General features: G+C 43.2%; 1 protein-coding gene across 2 annotated transcripts in view; it reads right to left on the bottom strand.

Moving 5' to 3' along the window:
- Positions 1 to 20,460, bottom strand: part of LOC110520401 (zinc finger MYM-type protein 2) — a 44,483-nt gene extending 24,023 nt beyond the window's left edge. For both annotated transcript variants that reach the window (XM_036974930.2, XM_090230178.1), the window contains exons 1-3: positions 19,890 to 20,460; positions 446 to 1,333; positions 13 to 301 (exon numbers count right to left, since the gene is read on the bottom strand). In XM_036974930.2, the coding sequence (XP_036830825.2) occupies positions 13 to 301; positions 446 to 1,307 (1,151 nt within the window). In that variant the 5' untranslated portion in view covers positions 1,308 to 1,333; positions 19,890 to 20,460. The remainder of the gene's footprint in view (positions 1 to 12; positions 302 to 445; positions 1,334 to 19,889) is intronic.
- Between the last annotated feature and the right edge of the window lie 310 nt (positions 20,461 to 20,770).

The raw sequence follows: 20,770 nt of genomic DNA, 5'->3' as shown, positions 1-20,770 counted from the left end.
ACTTCTTCTTACTTTTTGCACATGGTGCAGCTCTTCTTGGGGGTGGGTTTGTGTGAGAAGGCAGAGAGGCAGGTGGTGGAACAGAACAGGTGAGTGGATCCTTTCCGCTGGTAGGCCGTCTGGCCTTTCTTCAGAGGCTTCTTACAATTGGCGCAGGTCACCTTGACAGTGCGAGGGGGGTTCTGGGAGCCAGAGGGGGAGGGGCCGGGCGGTTTGGGCAGAGAGGCGGTTGGCGACGGAGAGTCCACCCCTGTCTGTTTCTGGTTCCGTGGAAACGAGGCCGACTGGGATATCCACGAATCTGTGGAGAGAAAAAACACAAACAAACAAAGTTTAGCAGACCTGAAGAAACAACGTAACAGGTGCAATGTGAAAAGAAGCTGTAAGCCAGCATAGAATGGTTCAGCACAATAGTGTTAAAACCATATGCCTTTGTGTTTACTACCAGGCCTCTGGTGGGTTCCTGTGTCTCCGTTCTGTACAGGCTGACTAGTGGTGGAGGTGTTGCTGACCCTGCCAGGGTTGAAAGTGGCCGGGAGCCTGGTAGTGCTGATGGAGCTCCGGGCCTCAGGGTTCAGACTGAAGGTGCTGCTAATCTGCAAGCCCTTCTCCGCTACACCCGAACCCCCAACCCCCACCCCGCCTTGCAGCGATGTCACACTGGTGATCATCAGATTCATGTCCCTCTCAGGCTCTGCCACTGGCTCGGCTGCTGTAGCTGCCGTGGCTACGGCAGAGGGCCCCAGCGTTGTGACGTTGCCAATCTTTATCTCAGAGTCCGGCTCCGTGCTGCTCAGGATACAGCCGCTGTACGAAGAGGGGCCTCCGGCTGTGGCCAGTAAAGAAGAGCCTCTGTGCCCGGGATCCTCCTCATCGTCAATGACGATGGGCTCTGTGGATGGTGCAGATGAGGTGGCAGGTGGACTGTTTTTTTTTAAGGGGGCTGCTGCTGCTGTGGCGGTTGTCATGTTTACCGTTGCCGTGGTTTCGGTTTCTGAGGGGCGGGGCTCAGTGCAGTCTGCGGGGGTGCCAGCATGGGAAGGGGGAGTAGCAGAGGGGGTGGGGGGCTGTTTCCCTGAGGGAGATGGGGCCTCTTCCACCAGCACCACATCATCATCATTGTCATTGTTCTCCGGAACCCTGGAGGGTTCCTCTGTTACCGTGGTGACGGGAGCCTGGGATCCAGTGGGGGGTGTGGTTTTCTCTGAGGAGCGAGTGGTGTCTGTGTCCATGGGTTCCTCTTCTGGGGCTTGGGTTGTGCTCCCCTCCACTACCCCAGGCTTGGGCTCCAATTCCCCATCCATCATTTAGGCTGCTACCACCTGTCCTGCACCTACACAAACACAGCACACGTTATTAGGACTAAGCTACCATAAGCCTAGTCCATGATAAACATGTTGAGTGCAGGTATCCCAGGTACAAGCTGTATATATGTGAAGAAATAGGAACACTGCCAACCTCTGTTTAGGCTACCTGGTTGATCACAAAATAATCATTAACGAGCTCAGGTAAAACCCGGGTAATATTTGTGTGCATATTTGTGTTGTCGGTTATTGTCCTGCTGAAAGGTGAATTTGTCTCCCAGTGTCTGGTGGAAAGCAGACGGGACCAGGTTTTCCTCTAGGATTTTGCCTGTGCTTAGCTCTATTCTCCCTAGTCCTTGCCGATGACAAGCATACCCATATCACGATGCAGCCACCACCATGCCTGAAAATATCAAGAGTGGTAGTCTGTGATGGGTTGTGTTGGATTTGCTCCAAACATAACGCTATGTATGTCAGGACATAAAGGACATTTTTCTCGGTTTTACTTTAGTGACTTTAAAAATATAGATTTTTATTCTGTACAGGCTTCCTTCTTTTCACTCTGTCAATTAGGTTAGTATTGTGGAGTAACTACAATGTTGTTGATCCATCCTCGGTTTTCTCCTATCACAGCCATTAAACTCTGTAACTATTTAAAAATCACCATTGGCCTCAATGTGAAATCCCTGAGCGGTTTTCTTCCTCTCCGGCAACTGAGTTAGGAAGGACGCCTGCATCTTTGTAGTGACTGGGTGTATTGATACACCATCCAAAGTGTAATTAATAACTTCACCATGCTCAAAGGTATATTCAATGTTTGTTTTTTCCCCATCTACCAATAGATTCCCTTCTTTGCGAGGCATTGGAAAACCTCCCTGGTCTTTGTGGTTGAATCTGTGCTTGAAATTCATTGCTCGACTGAGGGACCTTAATTGTATGTGTGGGATATAGAAATTAGGCAGTCATTAAAAAATCAAGTTAAGGGGGCCTCCAGAGTGGGGCAGCAGTCTAAGGCACTACATTGCAGTGCTAGAAGTGTCACTACAGACCCGGGTTCGATCCTGGGCTGTATCACAACTGGCTGTGATCGGGAGTCCCATAGGGTGGAGCACAATTGGCTGGCTTCCGGGTTAAGCAGGCAGGTGTTAAGAAGCGCCTGTTCGGCGGGTCATGTTTCAGGGGGCATATGACTCAACCTTCGCCTCCCAAACCCGTTGGGGAGATGCAGCAATGAGACGAGTTCAAAATTGGGGAGAAGAAGAGGGTAAAACACAAAAAAAGATATATATAATTGTTAAACATTATTATTGCACAGAGTGAATCCATGCAACTTATTACGTGACTTTAGCAAATGTTTACTCCTGAATTTTTTTAGGCTTGCCAAAACAAAGGTGTTGAATATTTATTGACCCCCCACAAAGTAAAATATTGCACTGACATTTCAGCTTTTAATTTTTCATTAATTTGTAAACATTTCTAAAAACATAATTCCACTGACATTATGGGGTATTGTATGTAGGCCAGTGAGAAGGAAAAAAATCTAATTTTATATTCCGGCTGTAACACAACAAAATGTGGAAATACTCAAGGGGTGTGAATACTTTCTGAAGGCACCGAGAAAATCACTGCTCTACCAGTACTAACGTGACTACACCGTTTTCATGTTACAAAACACGAAGCTCTCTCTAAAACTGAAAGTTGTCTCCAGAGTAATAAACATAGCTATCAAAGGGAATGTGTGCTTGCTGGCCAATGTGACACAAAATACTGCAAAGTAATATACAAACTACAGTTCAGGTAAAGTTGTAAGGACAAAACATAATTATGTTTTAATTAGCTTGCTATCGAATATGAGAGATTGGGTGTATATTAGAGGTCGACCGATTAATCGGAATGACCGATTAATTAGGGCCGATTTCAAGTTTTCATAACAATCGGAAATCGGTATTTTTGGGCACCATTTTTTTTTTTTTTACACCTTTATTTTATCTTTATTTAACTAGGCAAGTCAGTTAAGAACAGGTAGGTTAACTGCCTCATTCAGGGGCAGAAAGACAGATTTTCACCTTGTCAGCTCGAGGGATACAATCTTGCAACCTTACAGTTAACTAGTCCAACGCAATAACGACCTGCCTCTCTCTCGTTGCACTCCACAAGGAGACTGCCTGTTACGCAAATGCAGTAAGCCAAGGTAAGTTGCTAGCTAGCATTAAACTTATCTTATAAAAAACAATCAATCATATTCACTAGTTAACTACACATGGTTGATGATATTACTAGATATTATCTAGCGTGTCCTGTGTTGCATATAATCTGACTGAGCATACAAGCATACAAGTATCTAAGTATCTGACTGAGCGGTGGTAGGCAGAAGCAGGCGCGTAAACATTCATTCAAACAGAGCTTTCGTGCGTCTTGCCAGCAGCTCTTCGTTGTGCGTCAAGCATTGCGCTGTTTATCGACTCCCGAGATGAGGCTGGTGTGACCGAAGTGAAATGGCTGGCTAGTTAGCGAGCGCTAATAGTGTTTCAAACTTCACTCGCTCTGAGCCTTGGGGTGGTTGTTTCCCTTGCTCTGCATGGGTAATGCTGCTTCGATGTGGTGGCTGTTGTCGTTGTGTTGCTGGTTCGAGCCCAGGGAGGAGCGAGGAGAGGGACGGAAGCTATACTGTCACACTGGCAATATTAAAGTGCCTATAAGAACATCCAATAGTCAAAGGTTAATGAAATACAAATGGTATAGAGGGAAATAGTCCTATAATAACTACAACCTAAAACTTCTTACCTGGAATATTGAAGACTCACGTTAAAAGGAACCACCAGCTTTCATATGTTCTCATGTTCTGAAACGTTAGCTTTCTTACATGGCACATATTGCACTTTTACTTTCTTCTCCAACACTTTGTTTTTTCATTATTTAAACCAAATTGAACATGTTTCATTATCTACTTGAGGCTAAATTGATTTTATTGATGTATTATATTAAGTTAAAATAAGTGTTAATTCAGTATTGTTGTAATTGTCATTATTACAAATACAACTTTTTAAAAATATATATATATACTTTTTTTAAATCGGTATCGGCTTTTCTGGTCCTCCAATAATCGGTATCGGCGTTGAAAAATCATAATCGGTCAACCTCTAGTGTATATAACTGGTGAAATTAGTTAATCCCGCAATGTTGCACTTCTGTGTTTAGAATAATAACATTCCAACAGCCACCAAAATGTAAGAACTAATATTGTTGCTGCCTATGTGCCATTTTATCTTAGGCTACCCATCCCCAACCCCCCTCTGCTATGCATGGCCACAGAAGTGAAACCATGGGGCGGCAAGTAGCCTAGTGGTTAGAGTGTTGGGCCAGTAACCGAAAGGTGGCTAAATCGAATCCCTGAGCTGACATGGTAAAAGTCTGTTGTTCTGCCCTGAACAAAGCAGTTAACCCACTGTTCTTAGGCCGTCATTGTAAATAACAATTTGTTCTTAACTGACTTGCCTAGTTAAATAAAGTTAAAATGGCCAGACACCTTCCTCTCCACAGAGAATGCTTGAGTATGTCATTGTCAAGCTCATAGAACTTAGGTTATACATTGATCCATGACTGACAGACTGTGACTTTTCACTAACTCCACCTTTGTGTCTGTGTTTCAGGAGTCAACAGCCTCACTGAAGTTTGTCCAGAGTGCAGGCCTGCCACTGAAAATAACATCATAGCTCACACACGCCCAGAAGAGAGGATTCTCTCTCCCAAAAAATGCAAATCAGGTCATTGTGCATGATTGCCCAACCCTGCTAAAATCCATACACCACCAAGGTCAAGTAAAGTAGAGTCAGGACAACAACAAGACTGGACAATCATGGGTGGCTTGACCCAGGTGTTTATGTGCACAGCGGGTAATGTATGGACCAGACTATATGTGTATCATGTGTCTTACAGGACTGAGTCCTCCCGGGCTGTGTGATGCAGACCTAGGACAGGGGCTGAGCAAGCAGCAATATTGTAATACTGACCAAGTGAGGATGTGGATTAAATTGATTTTGAAAAATATCACTGAATGGTACCATGTTTTGTTCTGTTTATCATTCAATGCCTGTTCTAATAATGTTTACATAACCAACTAAAATCATGCAAGCTAACAGGCGGGCCACAAACATACCAAATAATGGCACAGTATAACAGTGGTGCGCAGAACGGCATCACGGAACACACAACTCGTCGATCCTTGTCAAGTATGGGCTATTGCAGCAGACGACCATACCGGGTTCCACTCCTATCAGCTAAAAACAAGGAGAAGCGGCTTCACCAACACTGGACAATAGACGAGTGGAAAAACATTGCCGGAGCCGACGAATCCCGGTTCCTGTTGCATCATGCTGACAGCAGAGTCAGGATTTGGCGTAAGCAGCATGAGTCCATGGACCCATCCTGCCTGTTGTCAACGGTAAAGGCTGGTGGTGGTGTACTGGTGTGGGTACCAATTAAGCAATGAATGAACGCCATAGCGTATCTGCACATTGTTGCTGACCAAACCCAATAGAGCATCTTTGGGATGAGATGGAACGGGCTGTTCTCAGCATGCTGCCATCGCAACTTTGTCATGCCATCGCATCAGCATGGACCAACATCCCTGTGGAACATTTCCAACACCTTATAGAATCCATGTCCAAAGAATTCAGGGGGTTCCAACCAGGTACTAGATGGGTGTACCTAATAAACTATATATATATTTTTCGAACGCCTTAATGCAAGGGGCGCTGCTGCTTTGTAACCAATTATCCACAGTTGCTAACAGTTACCGGTAGTTAGCTAGCTTTTTTAGTCCAGGGAGTAGCTAGGTTAGCTAACCTCTAGCTTTGCTGGTAAAACTCCAGTATTACTGCTAAACTCTGTATTCATCCTTGATCATTAAATTCCGTTGCAGACGAGGGAGGAGGAGAGTGGATTGTCATTCACCATGTCGTAGCTAACGTTACCATTTACAGTTTAACAGTGCTGTGCTCCATAGCTAAGCTTCCCTGAGCCTGGCTGTTGGGTTTGTTTACAAATCACGGAGTGCGGGCTGTGTCAGAGACCGCATGGGCTGTGCACATGTTGCAAGGTGGAGATGTGTACGCCCGATTAATCAATATTTATAAGGAGCCATATGTCTGTCCGTGTTCCGAGGGTGGAACTAAATTAGCATTTCTGCACTAGGAAAGGAATTAGGTCGAAATAGTGGCTGCAACTTCCTCTGAAGGGGGCCTTTAAAAAAAGGTTGGTTTTTCATTCCACCTATAAAAAAATGGACTCCACAGGGTGTCAAACGTTCCATTGGGATCCTAGCTCATGTTGACTCCAATGCTTCCCACAGTTGTTTCAAGTTGGCTGGAAGTCCTTTGGGTGGTGGACCAGTCTTGATACACATGGGAAATTGTTGCAGTTCTTGACAAAAACCGATGTGCCTGGGGGCCTCCCGGGTGGCACAGTTATTAAGGGCGCTTAATACCCTGGGTTCGCGCCCAGGTTCTGTCGTAACCGGCCGCGACCGGGAGGTCCGTGGGGCGACGCACAATTGGCCTAGCGTCGTCCAGGTTAGGGAGGGTTTGGCCGGAAGGGAAATCCTTGTCTCATCGCGCACCAGCGACTCCTGTGGCGGGTCGGGCGCAGTGGCACGGTGTTTCCTCCGACACATTGGTGCGGCTGGCTTTCGTGTTGGATGGCGCTCTGTTAAGAAGCAGTGCGGCTTGGTTGGGTTGTGTATCGGAGGACGCATGACTTTCAACCTTCGTCTCTCCCGAGCCCGTACGGGAGTTGTAGCGATGAGACAAGATAGTAGCTATTAAAAACAATTGGATACCACGAAATTGGGGAGGAAAAGGGGGGGAAAAAAAACATTAAAAAAAAACGGTGTGCCTGGCCACCCTTCAAAGACACTTACATGTTTTGTATCTGTGCCATTCAGAGGGTGAATGGGCAAGACATAATCCATCTCTCAATTGTCTCATGGCTTAAAAATCATTCTTTAACTCGTCTCCTCCCCTTCATCTACACTGATTGAAGTGGATTTAACAAGTGACATCAATAAGGAATCATAGCGTTCACCTGGATTCCTCTGGTCAGTCTATGTCATGGAAAAAGCATGCTTTCTTAATGTTTTGTATACGCAGTGCATAATCCAGTCCACTAAATAAATTATGATTGTAGACTGCAACTGATTGTAGTTGCAACGGCAGGGCTCGATATTAACTAGAGGTCGACCGATTAATTAGGGCCGATTTCAAGTTTTCATAACAATCGGAAATCGGTATTTTTGGACACCGATTTGGCCAATTTTGTATTTATTTTTTTACACCTTTATTTAACTAGGCAAGTCAGTTGAGAACACATTCTTATTTACAAAGCCGGCCTAGGAACAGTGGGTTAACTGCCTTGTTCAGGGAAAGAACGACAGATTTTTACCTTGTCAGCTCCGGGATTCAATCTTGCAACCTAGTCCAACGCTCTAACCACCTGCCTCTCATTGCACTCCACGAGGAGCCTGCCTGTTATGCGAATGCAGTAAGAAGCCAAGGTAAGTTGCTGGCTAGCATTAAACTTATCTTATAAAAAACAATCAATCAATCAATCATAATCCCTAGTTAACTACACATGGTTGATTATATTACTAGCGTGTCCTGCGTTGCATATAATCGATGCAACGCAGGGGGGTGATTTAACAACAGCGCATTTGCGAAAAAAGCACCATTGTTGACTGTACCTAACCATTAACACCAATGCCTTTCTTAAAATCAATACACAGAAGTATATATTTTTAAACCTGCATATTTAGCAAAAAGAAATACAGGTTAGCAGGCAATATTAACCAGGTGAAATTGTGTCACTTCTCTTGCGTTCATTGCACGCAGAGTCAGGGTATATGCAACAGTTTGCGCAGCCTGGCTCGTTGCAAACTAATTTGCCAGAATTTTACGTAATTATGACATAACATTGTATAACCTTCAATGTAACAGCAATATTTAGACTGAGGGATGCCACCCGTTAGATAAAATACCTAACGGTTCAGTATTTCACTGAAATAATAAACGTTTTCTTTTCGAAATGATAGTTTCCGGATTCAACCATATTAATGACCTAGGCTCGTGTTTCTGTGTGTTTTGCATTATTTAAAGCAAATTGAACATGTTTCATTATTTATTTGAGTATTGGCTTTTTTTGGTCCTCCAATAATCGGTATAGGTGTTGAAAAATCATAATCGGTCTACCTCTAATATTAACGCTTGCCGCTTGCCTGGGGCAAGTAAAAACAAATGTTGGACACCAGACTTAAGTTGTCTGAATGAACAAGAAAAAAATTAATGCAAAAAAAAATCACAATATCAAACAAATAGGCTACTCCGATCATAATTGGATCAGAATTGATGCAATGTTTTGTTCAATGTTCTCTCAATATCTGCAGAGCACATCGGAGTATAATTATTATAGGCCTACAGTCTTTCAATCATGCAGTCGCGAGATGTGTTTGAGATCAAAGTGAGCCACGTTGGCACATTTGTTGATAATAATTACTAGCGAGTTATTTGCCCAGTTTGAGCAAATTTTTGGTCAATGAAAATCTTAGAAAAGTCCTGAAAATCTTAGAAGAGTCGCGGTGTGTGCATCACACACACTTGGTGTGTGCCAGCGGGCAGTTACCAGAGGAGAGTATTTGTGGTCAAATATTTTTGGTCCAGTTGCCAGGACCATAAATACAAATTCCATCTAGACACCATTGCCCACAAAAAAAAACATACCTCAGCCTAAACATCAGCGCCACAAGTAACTTCCACAAAGCTATGAACGAGCTGAGAGACAAGGGAAGAAGGGCCTTCTATGCCATCAAAAGGAACATAAAATTTGACATACCAATTAGGATCTGGCTAAAAATTATTGAATCAGTTATAGAACCCATTGCCCTTTATGATTGTGAGGTCTGGGGTCTGCTCACCAACCAAGAATTCACGAAATGGGACAAACACCAAATTGAGACTGCATGCAGAATTCTGCAAATATATCCTCAGTGTACAACAAACACCAAATAATGCATGCAGAGCAAAATTAGGCCAATACCCGCTACTTATCAAAATCCAGAAAAGAGACGTTAAATTCTACAACCACCTAAAAGGAAGCGATTTCCAAATATTCCATAACAAAGCCATCCACTGCAGAGAGATGAACATGGAGAAGAGTCCCCTAAGCAAGCTGGTCCTGGGGCTCTGTTCACAAACATAAACAGACCCCACAGAGCCCCAGGACAGCAACACAATTAGACCCAACCAAATCATGAGAAAACAAAATGAGAATTACTTGACACATTGGAAAGAATTAACAAAAAAAACAGAGCAAACTAGAATGCTATTTGGCCCCTAAACAGAGTACACAGTGGCAGAATACCTGACCATTGTGACTGACCCAAACTTAAGGAAAACTTTGACTATGTACAGACTCGGTGAGCATAGCCTTGCTATTGAGAAAGGCCGCCGTAGGCAGACCTGGCTCTCAAGAGAAGACAGGCTATGTGCACACTGCCCATAAAATGAGGTGGAAACTGAGCTGCACTTCCTAACCTCCTGCCAAATGCATGACCATATTAGAGACACATATTTCCCTCAGATTACACAATTTGAATTTGAAAACAAAACAAATTTTGATAAACTCCCATATTTACTGGGTAAAATACCAGTATGCCATCACAGCAGCAATATGTGTGACCTGTTGCCACAAGAAAACAGCAACCAGTAAATTGCAGTAAAATGTTGTAAATTACAACATTGTAAATACAACCCATAATAATTTTCCCCTTGAACATCGTTACAACATTGTATATAGACATAATATGATATTTGAAATGTCTTTATTCTTTTGGAACGTCTGTGAGTGTAATGTTTACTGTTAATTTTTACTGTTTATTTCACTTTTGTTTATTATCTACTTCACTTGCTTTGGCAATGTTAACATATGTTTCCCATGCCAATAAAGCCCTTGAATTGAATTGCGAGAGAAAGAGAGACATTGCGCAGCAGGAAAAACAATGATATACAACCGACTAACTAGACAGCAAATTCAAAACATAGTGTAGTTTGGCTGGTTATCTTGTTAACTATTTAGCTATTAACAGGCTTTAAGGTCATTGTCATGTCTGATGTAGAGGTCGACCAATTAAATCGGAATGGCCGATTAATTAGGGCCGATTTCAAGTTTTCATAACAATCGGAAATCAGTAATTTTGGACGCCGATTTTGCCGATTTTTCTTTATTTAATCTTTATTTAACTAGGCAAGTCAGTTAAGAACACATTCTTATTTTCAGTGACGGCCTAGGAATGGTGGGTTAACTGCCTTGTTCAGGGGCAGAACGACAGAGTTTTACCTTGTCAGCTCAGGGATTCAATCTTGCAACCTTACGGTTAACTAGTCCAACGCTCTAACCACCTGCCTCACGAGGAGCCCGCCTGTTACGCGAATGCAGTAAGAAGCCAAGGTATGTTGCTAGCTAGCATTAGACTTAACTTATAAAAAACAATCAATCAATCATAATCACTAGTTATAACTACACATGGTTGATGATATTACTAGTTTATCTAGCGTGTCCTGCGTTGCATATAATCGATGCAGTGCGAAAAAGGACTGTCGTTGCTCCAACGTGTACCTAACCATAAACACCAATGCCGTTCTTAAAATCAATACACAGAAGTATATATTTTTAAACCTGCATATTTAGCTAAAAGAAATCCAGGTTAGCAGGCAATATTAACCAGGTGAAATTGTGTCACTTCTCTTGCGTTCATTGCACGCAGAGTCAGGGTATATGCAACAGTTTGGGCAGCCTGGATCATTGCAAACTAATTTACCAGAATTTTATGTAATTATGACATAACATTGAAGGTTGTGCAATGTAACAGGAATATTTAGACTGATGGATGCCACCGGAACGGTTCCGTATTTCACCGAAATAATAAACGTCTTGTTTTTCGAGATGAGTTTCCAGATTCAACCATATTAATGACCTACGGCTCACATTTCTGTGTGTTATTATGTTATAATTAAGTCTATGATTTGATAGAGCAGTCTGACTGAGCGATGGTAGGAACCAGTAGGCTCATAAGCATTCATTCAAACGGCACTTTCATGCATTTTGCCAGCAGCTCTGCTGTTTAGCCTATCCACTCCCGAGATTAGGCTGGTGTAACGATGTGATGTGAAATGGCTAGCTAGTTAGCGAGGTGCACGCTAATAGCGTTTCAAACGTCACTCTCTCTGAGACTTGGAGTAGTTGTTCCCCTTGCTCTGCCTGGGTAAAGCTGCTTCGAGGTTGGCTGTTGCCGTTGTGTTCCTGATTTGAGCCCAGGTAGGAGCGAGGAGAGGTACGGAAGCTATACTGTTACACTGGCAATACTAAAGTGCCTATAAGAACATCCAATAGTCAAAGGTATATGAAATACAAATGGTATAGAGAGAAATAGTCCTATAATAACTACAACCTAAAACTTCTTACCTGGAAATATTGAAGACTCATGTTAAAAGGAACCACCAGCTTTCATATGTTCTCATGTTCTGAAACGTTAGCTTTCTTACATGGCACATATTGCACTTTTACTTTCTTCTCCAACACTTTGTTTTTGCATTATTTAAACCAAATTGAACATGTTTCATTATTTATTTGAGGTGAAATTGATTTTATTGATGTATTATATTAAGTTAAAATAAGTGTTCATTCCGTATTGTTGTAATTGTCATTATTACAAATACATTTTTAAAAACGTCGGCTGATTAATCGTATCGGCTTTTTTTGTCCACCAATAATCGGTATCGGCGGGGAAAAATGATAATCGGTCGACCTCTAGTCTGATGTCCTAAAATATCTTTCTACCGCACTCCTGTATGTGCAAATGGACAACATGCAGTTGATGAAACCAATACTGGAAACTAGTCCGGTTGTAAAACAGTCTGGCAAGTGCTCAAAATTGGCTAGGATTCTCCTCTCTTCAATACTGGCCATGTATTTCTGACAAAGTTTAAAAAAAATACACTGCTCAAAAAAATAAAGGGAACACTAAAATAACACATCCTAGATCTGAATGAATGAAATATTCTTATTAAATACTTTTTTCTTTACATAGTTGAATGTGCTGACAACAAAATCACACAAAAATGATTAATGGAAATCAAATTTATCAACCCATGGAGGTCTGGATTTGGAGTCACACTCAAAATTAAAGTGGAAAACCACACTACAGGCTGATTCAACTTTGATGTAATGTCCTTAAAACAAGTAAAAATGAGGCTCAGTAGTGTGTGTGGCCTCCACGTGCCTGTATGACCTCCCTACAACGCCTGGGCATGCTCCTGATGAGGTGGCGGATGGTCTCCTGAGGGATCTCCTCCCAGACCTGGACTAAAGCATCCGCCAACTCCTGGACAGTCTGTGGTGCAACGTGGCATTGGTGGATGGAGCGAGACATGATGTCCCAGATGTGCTCAATTGGATTTAGGTCTGGGGAACGGGCGGGCCAGTCCATAGCATCAATGCCTTCCTCTTGCAGGAACTGCTGACACACTCCAGCCACATGAGGTCTAGCATTGTCTTGCATTAGGAGGAACCCAGGGCCAACCACACCAGCATATGGTCTCACAAGGGGTTTGAGGATCCCATCTCGGTACCTAATGGCAGTCAGGCTACCTCTGGCAAGCACATGGAGGTCTGTGCAGCCCCCCAAAGAAATGCCACCCCGCACCATGACTGACCCACCGCCAAATCGGTCATGCTGGAGGATGTTGCAGGCAGCAGAACGTTCTCCACGGCGTCTCCAGACTGTCACGTCTGTCACATGTGCTCAGTGTGAACCTGCTTTCATCTGTGAAGAGCACAGGGCGCCAGTGGCAAATTTTCTCTGGCAAATGCCAAACGTCCTGCACGGTGTTGGGCTGTAAGCACAACCCCACCTGTGGACGTCGGGCCCTCATACCACCCTCATGGAGTCTGTTTCTGACCGTTTGAGCAGGCACATGCACATTTGTGGCCTGCTGGAGGTCATTTTGCAGGGCTCTGGCAGTGCTCCTCCTTCTCCTCCTTGCACAAAGGCGGAGGTAGCGGTCCTGCTGCTGGGTTGTTGCCCTCCTACGGCCTCCTCCACGTCTCCTGATGTACTGGCCTGTCTCCTGGTAGCGCCTCCATGCTCTGGACACTATGCTGACAGACACAGCAAACCTTCTTGCCACAGCTCGCATTGATGTGCCATCCTGGATGAGCTGCACTACCTGAGCCACTTGTGTGGGTTGTAGACTCCGTCTCATGCTACCACTAGAGTGAAAGCACCGCCAGCATTTAAAAGTGACCAAAACATCAGCCAGGACACATAGGAACTGAGAAGTGGTCTGTGGTCCCACCTGCAGAACCACTCCTTTATTTAGGGTGTCTTGCTAAATGCCTATAATTTCCACCTGTTGTCTATTCCATTTGCACAACAGCATGTGAAATGTATTGTCAATCAGTGTTGCTTCCTAAGTGGACAGTTTGATTTCACAGAAGTGTGATTGACTTGGAGTTACATTGTGTGGTTTAAGTGTTCCCTTTATTTTTTTGAGCAGTGTATTATTATTTATTATTATTAATTATTATTATTATTATTATTTGAATAGCCTGATTGACAAGTAACTCCTATGCTGTCAAGATCTCCCCTGAACATGGAATATTTTCACTTTACAAATAGATAAACATCTTAATTAGCTACCTTGCCCACCTTATTCATTTGATCCCTGGTTCATTGAATGAGGGAATTATTTAATAAAAACATTAAAAGTATTTGGTTGTAATTGTAATGTTGCAGGGTGGTCAACACTCCTAGAGAGTCCAGGAGAGCTACTGTGTTTGCAGGCTTTTGCTCCAGCCCTGCTCGAACACACCACATTGTAAAAAAATCAGCTGCTCAACAGGACCTTGATAAGCTGACTCTGATGTGTTTGAGCAAGGATGGATCAAAAGCCTGCACACCCAGTAGCTCTCCAGATGGAGGGTTGACGGACCACATGTGTTTTGTCCAGTAGCCTATCAGTGTAATATTTTACTTTGTGGGGGGTTAAGTACCTTGCTCAAGGCCATAACGGCAGGAGAAATAATACATTGGATCAGAGACCAGTAGCCTTTCATTGTGTCAATAACAGTGATAATAATGAAGGTTATTTCTGAAGTGGTTCCTTGCATCAGACACACAATTTTCAGTCAAATTTTTGGCCCATGGTGTTACGGACCATTTTTTTTGTTGGAGAAGTGACTTGAGCTTTCGGACAAGTAAAAACATCAGTCCTACTTACCCGAGGAACAAGTGGCTAAAAAAGTCAAAAGTCAAGCCATGAATGGTCAATGTTATACAGCCTTTTATGATTGCGATTGACACCCCCAAAGACCAAAGCTGAACACAACTGAATGGCCATTCTGTTATGACAACATAAACTCGGCAAAAAAACAAAATGTCCTCTCACTGTCAACAGCATTTATTTTCAGCAAACTTAACATGTATAAATATTTGTATGAACATAACAAGATTCAACAACTGAGACATAAACTGAACAAGTTCCACAGAGAAGTGACTAACAGAAATTGAATAATTTGTCCCTGAACAAAGGGGGGATCAAAATAAAAAGTAACAGTCAGTATCTGGTGTGGCCACCAGCTGCATTAAGTACTGCAGAGCATTTCCTCTTCATGGACTGCACCAGATTTGCCAATTCTTGCTGTGAGATGTTACCCCACTCTTCCACCAAGACACCTGCAAGTTCCCAGACATTTCTGGGGGGAATGGCCCCAGCCCTCACCCTCCGATCCAACAGGTCCCAGACGTGCTCAATGGGATTGTGATTCGGGCTCTTCGCTGGCCACTGACATTCCTGTCTTGCAGGAAATCACGGACAGAACGAGCAGTATGGCTGGTGGCATTGTCATGCTGGAGGGTCATGTCATGATGAGCCTGCAGGAAGGGTACCACATGAGGGAGGAGGATGTCTTCCCTGTAACGCACAGCGTAGAGATTGCCTTCAATGACAACAAGCTTAGTCCGATGATGCTGTGACACACTGCCCAAGACCATGACGGACCCTCAGCCTCCAAATCGATCCCGTTCCAGAGTCCAGGCCTCGGTGTAACGCTCATTCCTTTGACAATAAACGTGAATCCCTGTCCCACCCCTGGTGAGACAAAACCTTGACTCGTCAGTGAAGAGCACTTTTTGCCAGTCCTGTCTGGTCCAGCAACGGTGGGTTTGTGCCCATAGGTGACGTTGTTGCCGGTGATGTCTGGTGAGGACCTGCCTTACAACAGGCTTACAAGCCCTCAGTCCAGCCTCTCTCAGCCTATTGCGGACAGTCGTTCCTGGTGTAACTCGGGCAGTTGTTGTTGCCATCCTGTACCTGTCCCGCAGGTGTGATACTCGGATGTGCCGATCCTGTCTGCCACTGCGAGGACGATCAGCTGTCCATCCTGTCTCCCTGTAGCTCTGTCTTAGGCGTCTCACAGTACGGACATTACAATTTATTGCCCTGGCCACGTCTGCAGTTCTCATGCCTCCTTGCAGCATGCCTGAGGCACGTTCACGCAGCTGAGCAGGAAACCCTGTGCTTCTTTCTTTTGGTGTTTTTCAGAGTCAGTAGAAAGGCTTCTTTAGTGTTCTAAGTTTTCATAACTGTGACCTTAATTTCCTACCTTCTGTAAGCTGTTAGTGTCTTAACGACCATTCCACAGGTACATGTTTATTAATTGTTTATGGTTCATTGAACAAGCATGGGAAACAGTGTTTAAACCCTTTATAATGAAGATCTGTGAAGCTATTTGGATTTTTACAAATTATCTTTGAAAGACGGGGTCCTGAAAAAGGGACCTTTCTTTTTTGAGTTTAGTAAACATCCGTGTTTTCGCTGCAGTCATTTAGCTGTGGTACTGCGCCACCCCAAAGAAAATATAGAATATGATAAAATATTTATACCGTGGCGCACTTTGAAGATGCTGGAACAGTCTACATTTACTTTTCCTCTGCAAACAAAATGAGTAATGAATCGAAAAATCATACAACCCCATAGTAGGATAGTTGATCTATTTGCCTAGTCGGCTTGTGTGTTCTATGCGAGATAAATATTCCTCTCGAGATTACGAGAATCAAATATAGGCTTCAAAAATAGGCTACATTTATTTAGTAGGCCACTCAAACTTTTACCAGCAGTAGCGGTTTACACTTTATATGGCCTGCGTTTGGTCTAATGAACGAAAGCCTGAACTAATGTAATAAACAACTGATAATTAACTGAATTATCAAAAACTTTGTGCAGGGTGTGTATTTATCTACCCTGTTAATGTCCTTCCAAACGGAGGATTTTACTCACGCAGCATGTTTCAACGATGGTGTTGCAGTCTATTACCTATTCATAACCTTTATTTTTATTTCTCCAGGTTAGGCCTATGTTAGCCATTTTTGTGTGAGCTAGGCAATCCAGGGAAAGTGAACTTGGCAATGTGTCGTATTCCCATGTGGGGAGAGGGAACATAAGCTCTGCGAATGGACAAATTATAAATGTTTTAGCACCACACAAATAGGGGACAGTTCCCGGCTCCACATCTCAATGCGTGCATGGCTGGTAGCCTGCTGACCAAACCGTACGCGCGTGTGCGCCATCACGTGCAAGTTGATTTTGTTCACCCACAGCAGAAGCAATCAGGACACGCAGGTTGAAATATCAAAACAAACTCTGAACCAATTATATTAATTTGGGGACAGGTCAAAAAGCATTAAACATTTATGGCAATTTAGCTAGCTAGATTGCTGTTGCTAGCTAATTTGTCCAGGGATATAAACATTGGGTTGTTATTTGACCTGAAATGCACAAGGTCCTTTACTCCGACAATTAATCCGCAGATTAATCTGCCTCGCACAGAATAGAATTCGCATCACCAAGTGTATTATCTTGATTTAAAATGTCATTATTCTAAACTGCTAACCAACCCAAGGGTTGAAAGAATGTTTTAATTCCACCCGCCAGCTGATTTTTTGTGGCTCACCCTTGGGTATCTGACCCAATGCAGGACTCTACTAATGATTAGCCCAACAGGGTAAATGCAGATAGGCAATCCCATGCTTCAGCCTATTTATTTATAGCCATTATGCTGATTCAGTTGGGTTACAGGTTATCATGCTTATTGCTAATAGCATACCTGATAATATGGACCAGGTCCTTTTAAAAAGTTACCAATTGGGGGCTAAATCAAGTAGCCTAGCTGAATCTAATGTGACACGTTGACAAAAATCCCATTTAATTCCACTCAGGAAATAAGAGCTGTAATAAGTTGTTACCTTTCCATTTGATAAATTCAATTCCAAGATGTGTTTGTTTGCGTGCTTGATGAAATCAGAAGTTCTGACCAATCTCTCTGCTGTAATTCTTCTTCTCACACTTATGTGACAGAAAATGCAACAGGGAAATAAAGTGGGGTGGTGTTCAAGATCCCTAATTGGTTTATTCATGTTTTGAAAAACGGCTTCTACAAACGCCATATAGGACAGTGGGGGTTCTACTCCACATCCTTAAAAATCCAATCTGCCAGCTATGCTCAATACTTTTGCAATAGTGGTTGAAGGGGGGTGGACAGGTGTTAAATAGTATCCATATGGTTGTTGTGGGTTCTATACATTAAAAGTAACAACATGCATTATTCATATCAAAATGGCAAAAATAAATAGCAAAATAACCCATATGTTGATATGTGCTAGAACCAAGTCACTGATACTGATACAGCAAGGAGCAAATAGACTCCAGACTGCAGTGCAGCACTGTGAATGTGGTCTTCATTCATGTGTCTACTTCCTGCAAAGAGCTTGGACAGGCAACGTTCTGCCAACAAGACTTATCAGATGATGCCTCTACCCTCATAATAGAGGTGTGGTTAGAGACATTCGGGATTCGAACTGAACACTGAAGCACTGCATTAGACAGACTGTTTACAGGCCACAGTGTCATACATTATCTGCAAACTGGCAACACAGCATACAGCATACAGCTAAAACGGCAAAATTTCCATTAAATCATGGGGAGTGACTTAGGTATGATGTAATTACGACAAGCACATGCCCATGCCATCTTCATACCCCGGGTGGTCCCTGGTACTCTTATCATTTTGTCATATTATATAAGCTCAAGCCACTGTTAATGACTGATGCATGATGCACAGTGAAGCAGCTACCAGACACCTGAATATGCCATATTACAAACTATTCTATTCCTGCTGCTAGACTGCGAATGCAACTCAAATCATTTATATAATTTATTGCCATCAAGACCCATGTTTGGGGCTACTAATAGCTGATGCTCCCTAATGATGTGACTCAGTACATGAAAAAGCCTACCACATTTGGCCCAAAGCTCTCCCTCTCTCCCCATCAGGCCGTGCCCTTGACTACACAAGCCGAGTAAAACCTCTGTTCAATCGCGAGGACCACAGCTCCTCCGGCTCCACTCATGACAACCGGATAACGATGTCAACCCGCCATGCTATCATTTTTATTCAGATAACTTAGAGCAAATGTTCCAAAACTTTAGGTGGACAATAGACCGATGACAAATAATGAATTGATACCCGATAAGCTGCTCTGACGAACAGAGGAGCGGGGGAGATGGGGTCTGTGGGCTAACTTGAGGACCACAAAACGTGGTTCAGTTCCGTTCCCACCCCTGCTGCCCCGGCCTTCCACGGAATGGATTAGCGCCGAACTTGGTGTCGAGCCAAATAGACTGCGCCATTATTATTACAGAAAAAATATCACAAGTTATTCGCGATCCATGTGATGTTTAGTCGCATAAGCAAAGTATTATTCACGTTTCTACAGTACCACTCAACCCTGCTTCAAATGTCAATGTGATGATAGGCTAACGTTACATAGCTAGCTAGAAGAAGAAAAAACCCACCGTGCTCAGACGCTAACACATATTACTTACTATTCAGTGGACATGACTTGTTTTCACAACACAGTCTGAAAACCAAAACAAATGTATTGTTTTTGTGATACCTGTGTAACGTAAAGGTTTAATTGGAAAGTTGCCCCAGAGACTATCCGGGGCAATCACAGAAAATACACGTTCAGTTGCCACCCGAAAGGGGGCGCTATACTGTTACATATCTAGAAACTGCCCTGTTTGTGTCAATATAATAGTTGACAGACCTAAAAACATATGTACTCTCTTTATGGACCTTTTTATAACACTGATACAAACCTGAGGGGGTAACTAAACATTTTCAACAAGGCAAGGGCAAAAATGTGCCCCCCTTTCGTCAGTAAGCAGCACTGCCTCACGTCCGCCATTAGAGAGCGAGCGAAACAATACGAGAGAGCGGAGGCAATATAACTAGTACCCTGCCACGGCAGAGAGGGGGAGGAAATCTCAAGCGGGGTAACAAATGTACCGCTAAATCGTCACAAATGCCGACTTTATAGCATAGCAGGAGACCCAAGGGAGCCCGTGGACATATAGCTAGTTGCTGAAACTTTGACTAACTAACCGTAACATTTGAATAAAAAGTATCTGAAATTCTTACCCCAGTAGAGCTTGAAACGATAAAGCGCCACTTTTGTGCCTTGACATAAATCGGGGAACGCATGCGCCTCAATGTAAAGACCAAAGATGGTGGATAAATGAAGATATCCCATAAAGGCCGTTTACAATTGAGAAAAATTGCCACAGTTCCGGTCTACTTAAGGGGTGGCTCTCCTATAGGCACCAATGCAATAGCAGCTGGGTCTGGTCTACTTAGGTAATTGACTGTATATGAACCAGAAAAAAGGAACCTATGAAATGTCTCGATTTCTCTTCCGTCTCTGGTAAAGACGTTCTTTTCAGCGCGTGGGAGGATACTGCCAACGGGATCCTTCTCGCTTCTCATCGTCGCGCAAGCGCACAATGTTCAATCAGAAGTGGTGCGGTTGACAATTAAATTGGTCTAGAATAATTAATCTACCTGAAACTCATATACAAATACCTGCACGTTACCATAAACCATCCGGATAATGAATGTGGCAATGATTACGATTTTTACTTTGCCACCTGGCTTGTTTACGTTTGGACGGCAATCGAGGTCGCGTTGACCGCATTAGTGAGATCCAATCAGCATTCAGTCCGGTCACGGTTGCGTTCAGGTCTAACACACGTCTACCTACCGGTGGTTCAATGCATTACATCATACTTTTCCAATAGGAGAATACGATGTAAAACATTTTTCATTTATTTAACCTTTATTTAATTAGGCAAGTCAGTTTAGAACAAATTCTCATTTACAATGACGGCCTATTAATAAAATACATGTTTAAACGGTCGAAAATAACGTGAAACACCACCCTTGAAATGTTGTAGCATAAGGGGAGATATGAAAAATCGAGTCATATGCTCTTGAACATCTGGTTGCTAAAAAAAATCCTATGA

This window comes from Oncorhynchus mykiss, chromosome 3, assembly GCF_057628025.1.
Source record: "Oncorhynchus mykiss isolate SJ-2025 chromosome 3, ASM5762802v1, whole genome shotgun sequence".
Lineage (NCBI taxonomy): Eukaryota > Metazoa > Chordata > Actinopteri > Salmoniformes > Salmonidae > Oncorhynchus > Oncorhynchus mykiss.
The sequence above is the reverse complement of the archived record's forward strand: the minus strand, read 5'-3'. Positions and strand labels throughout refer to the sequence as shown.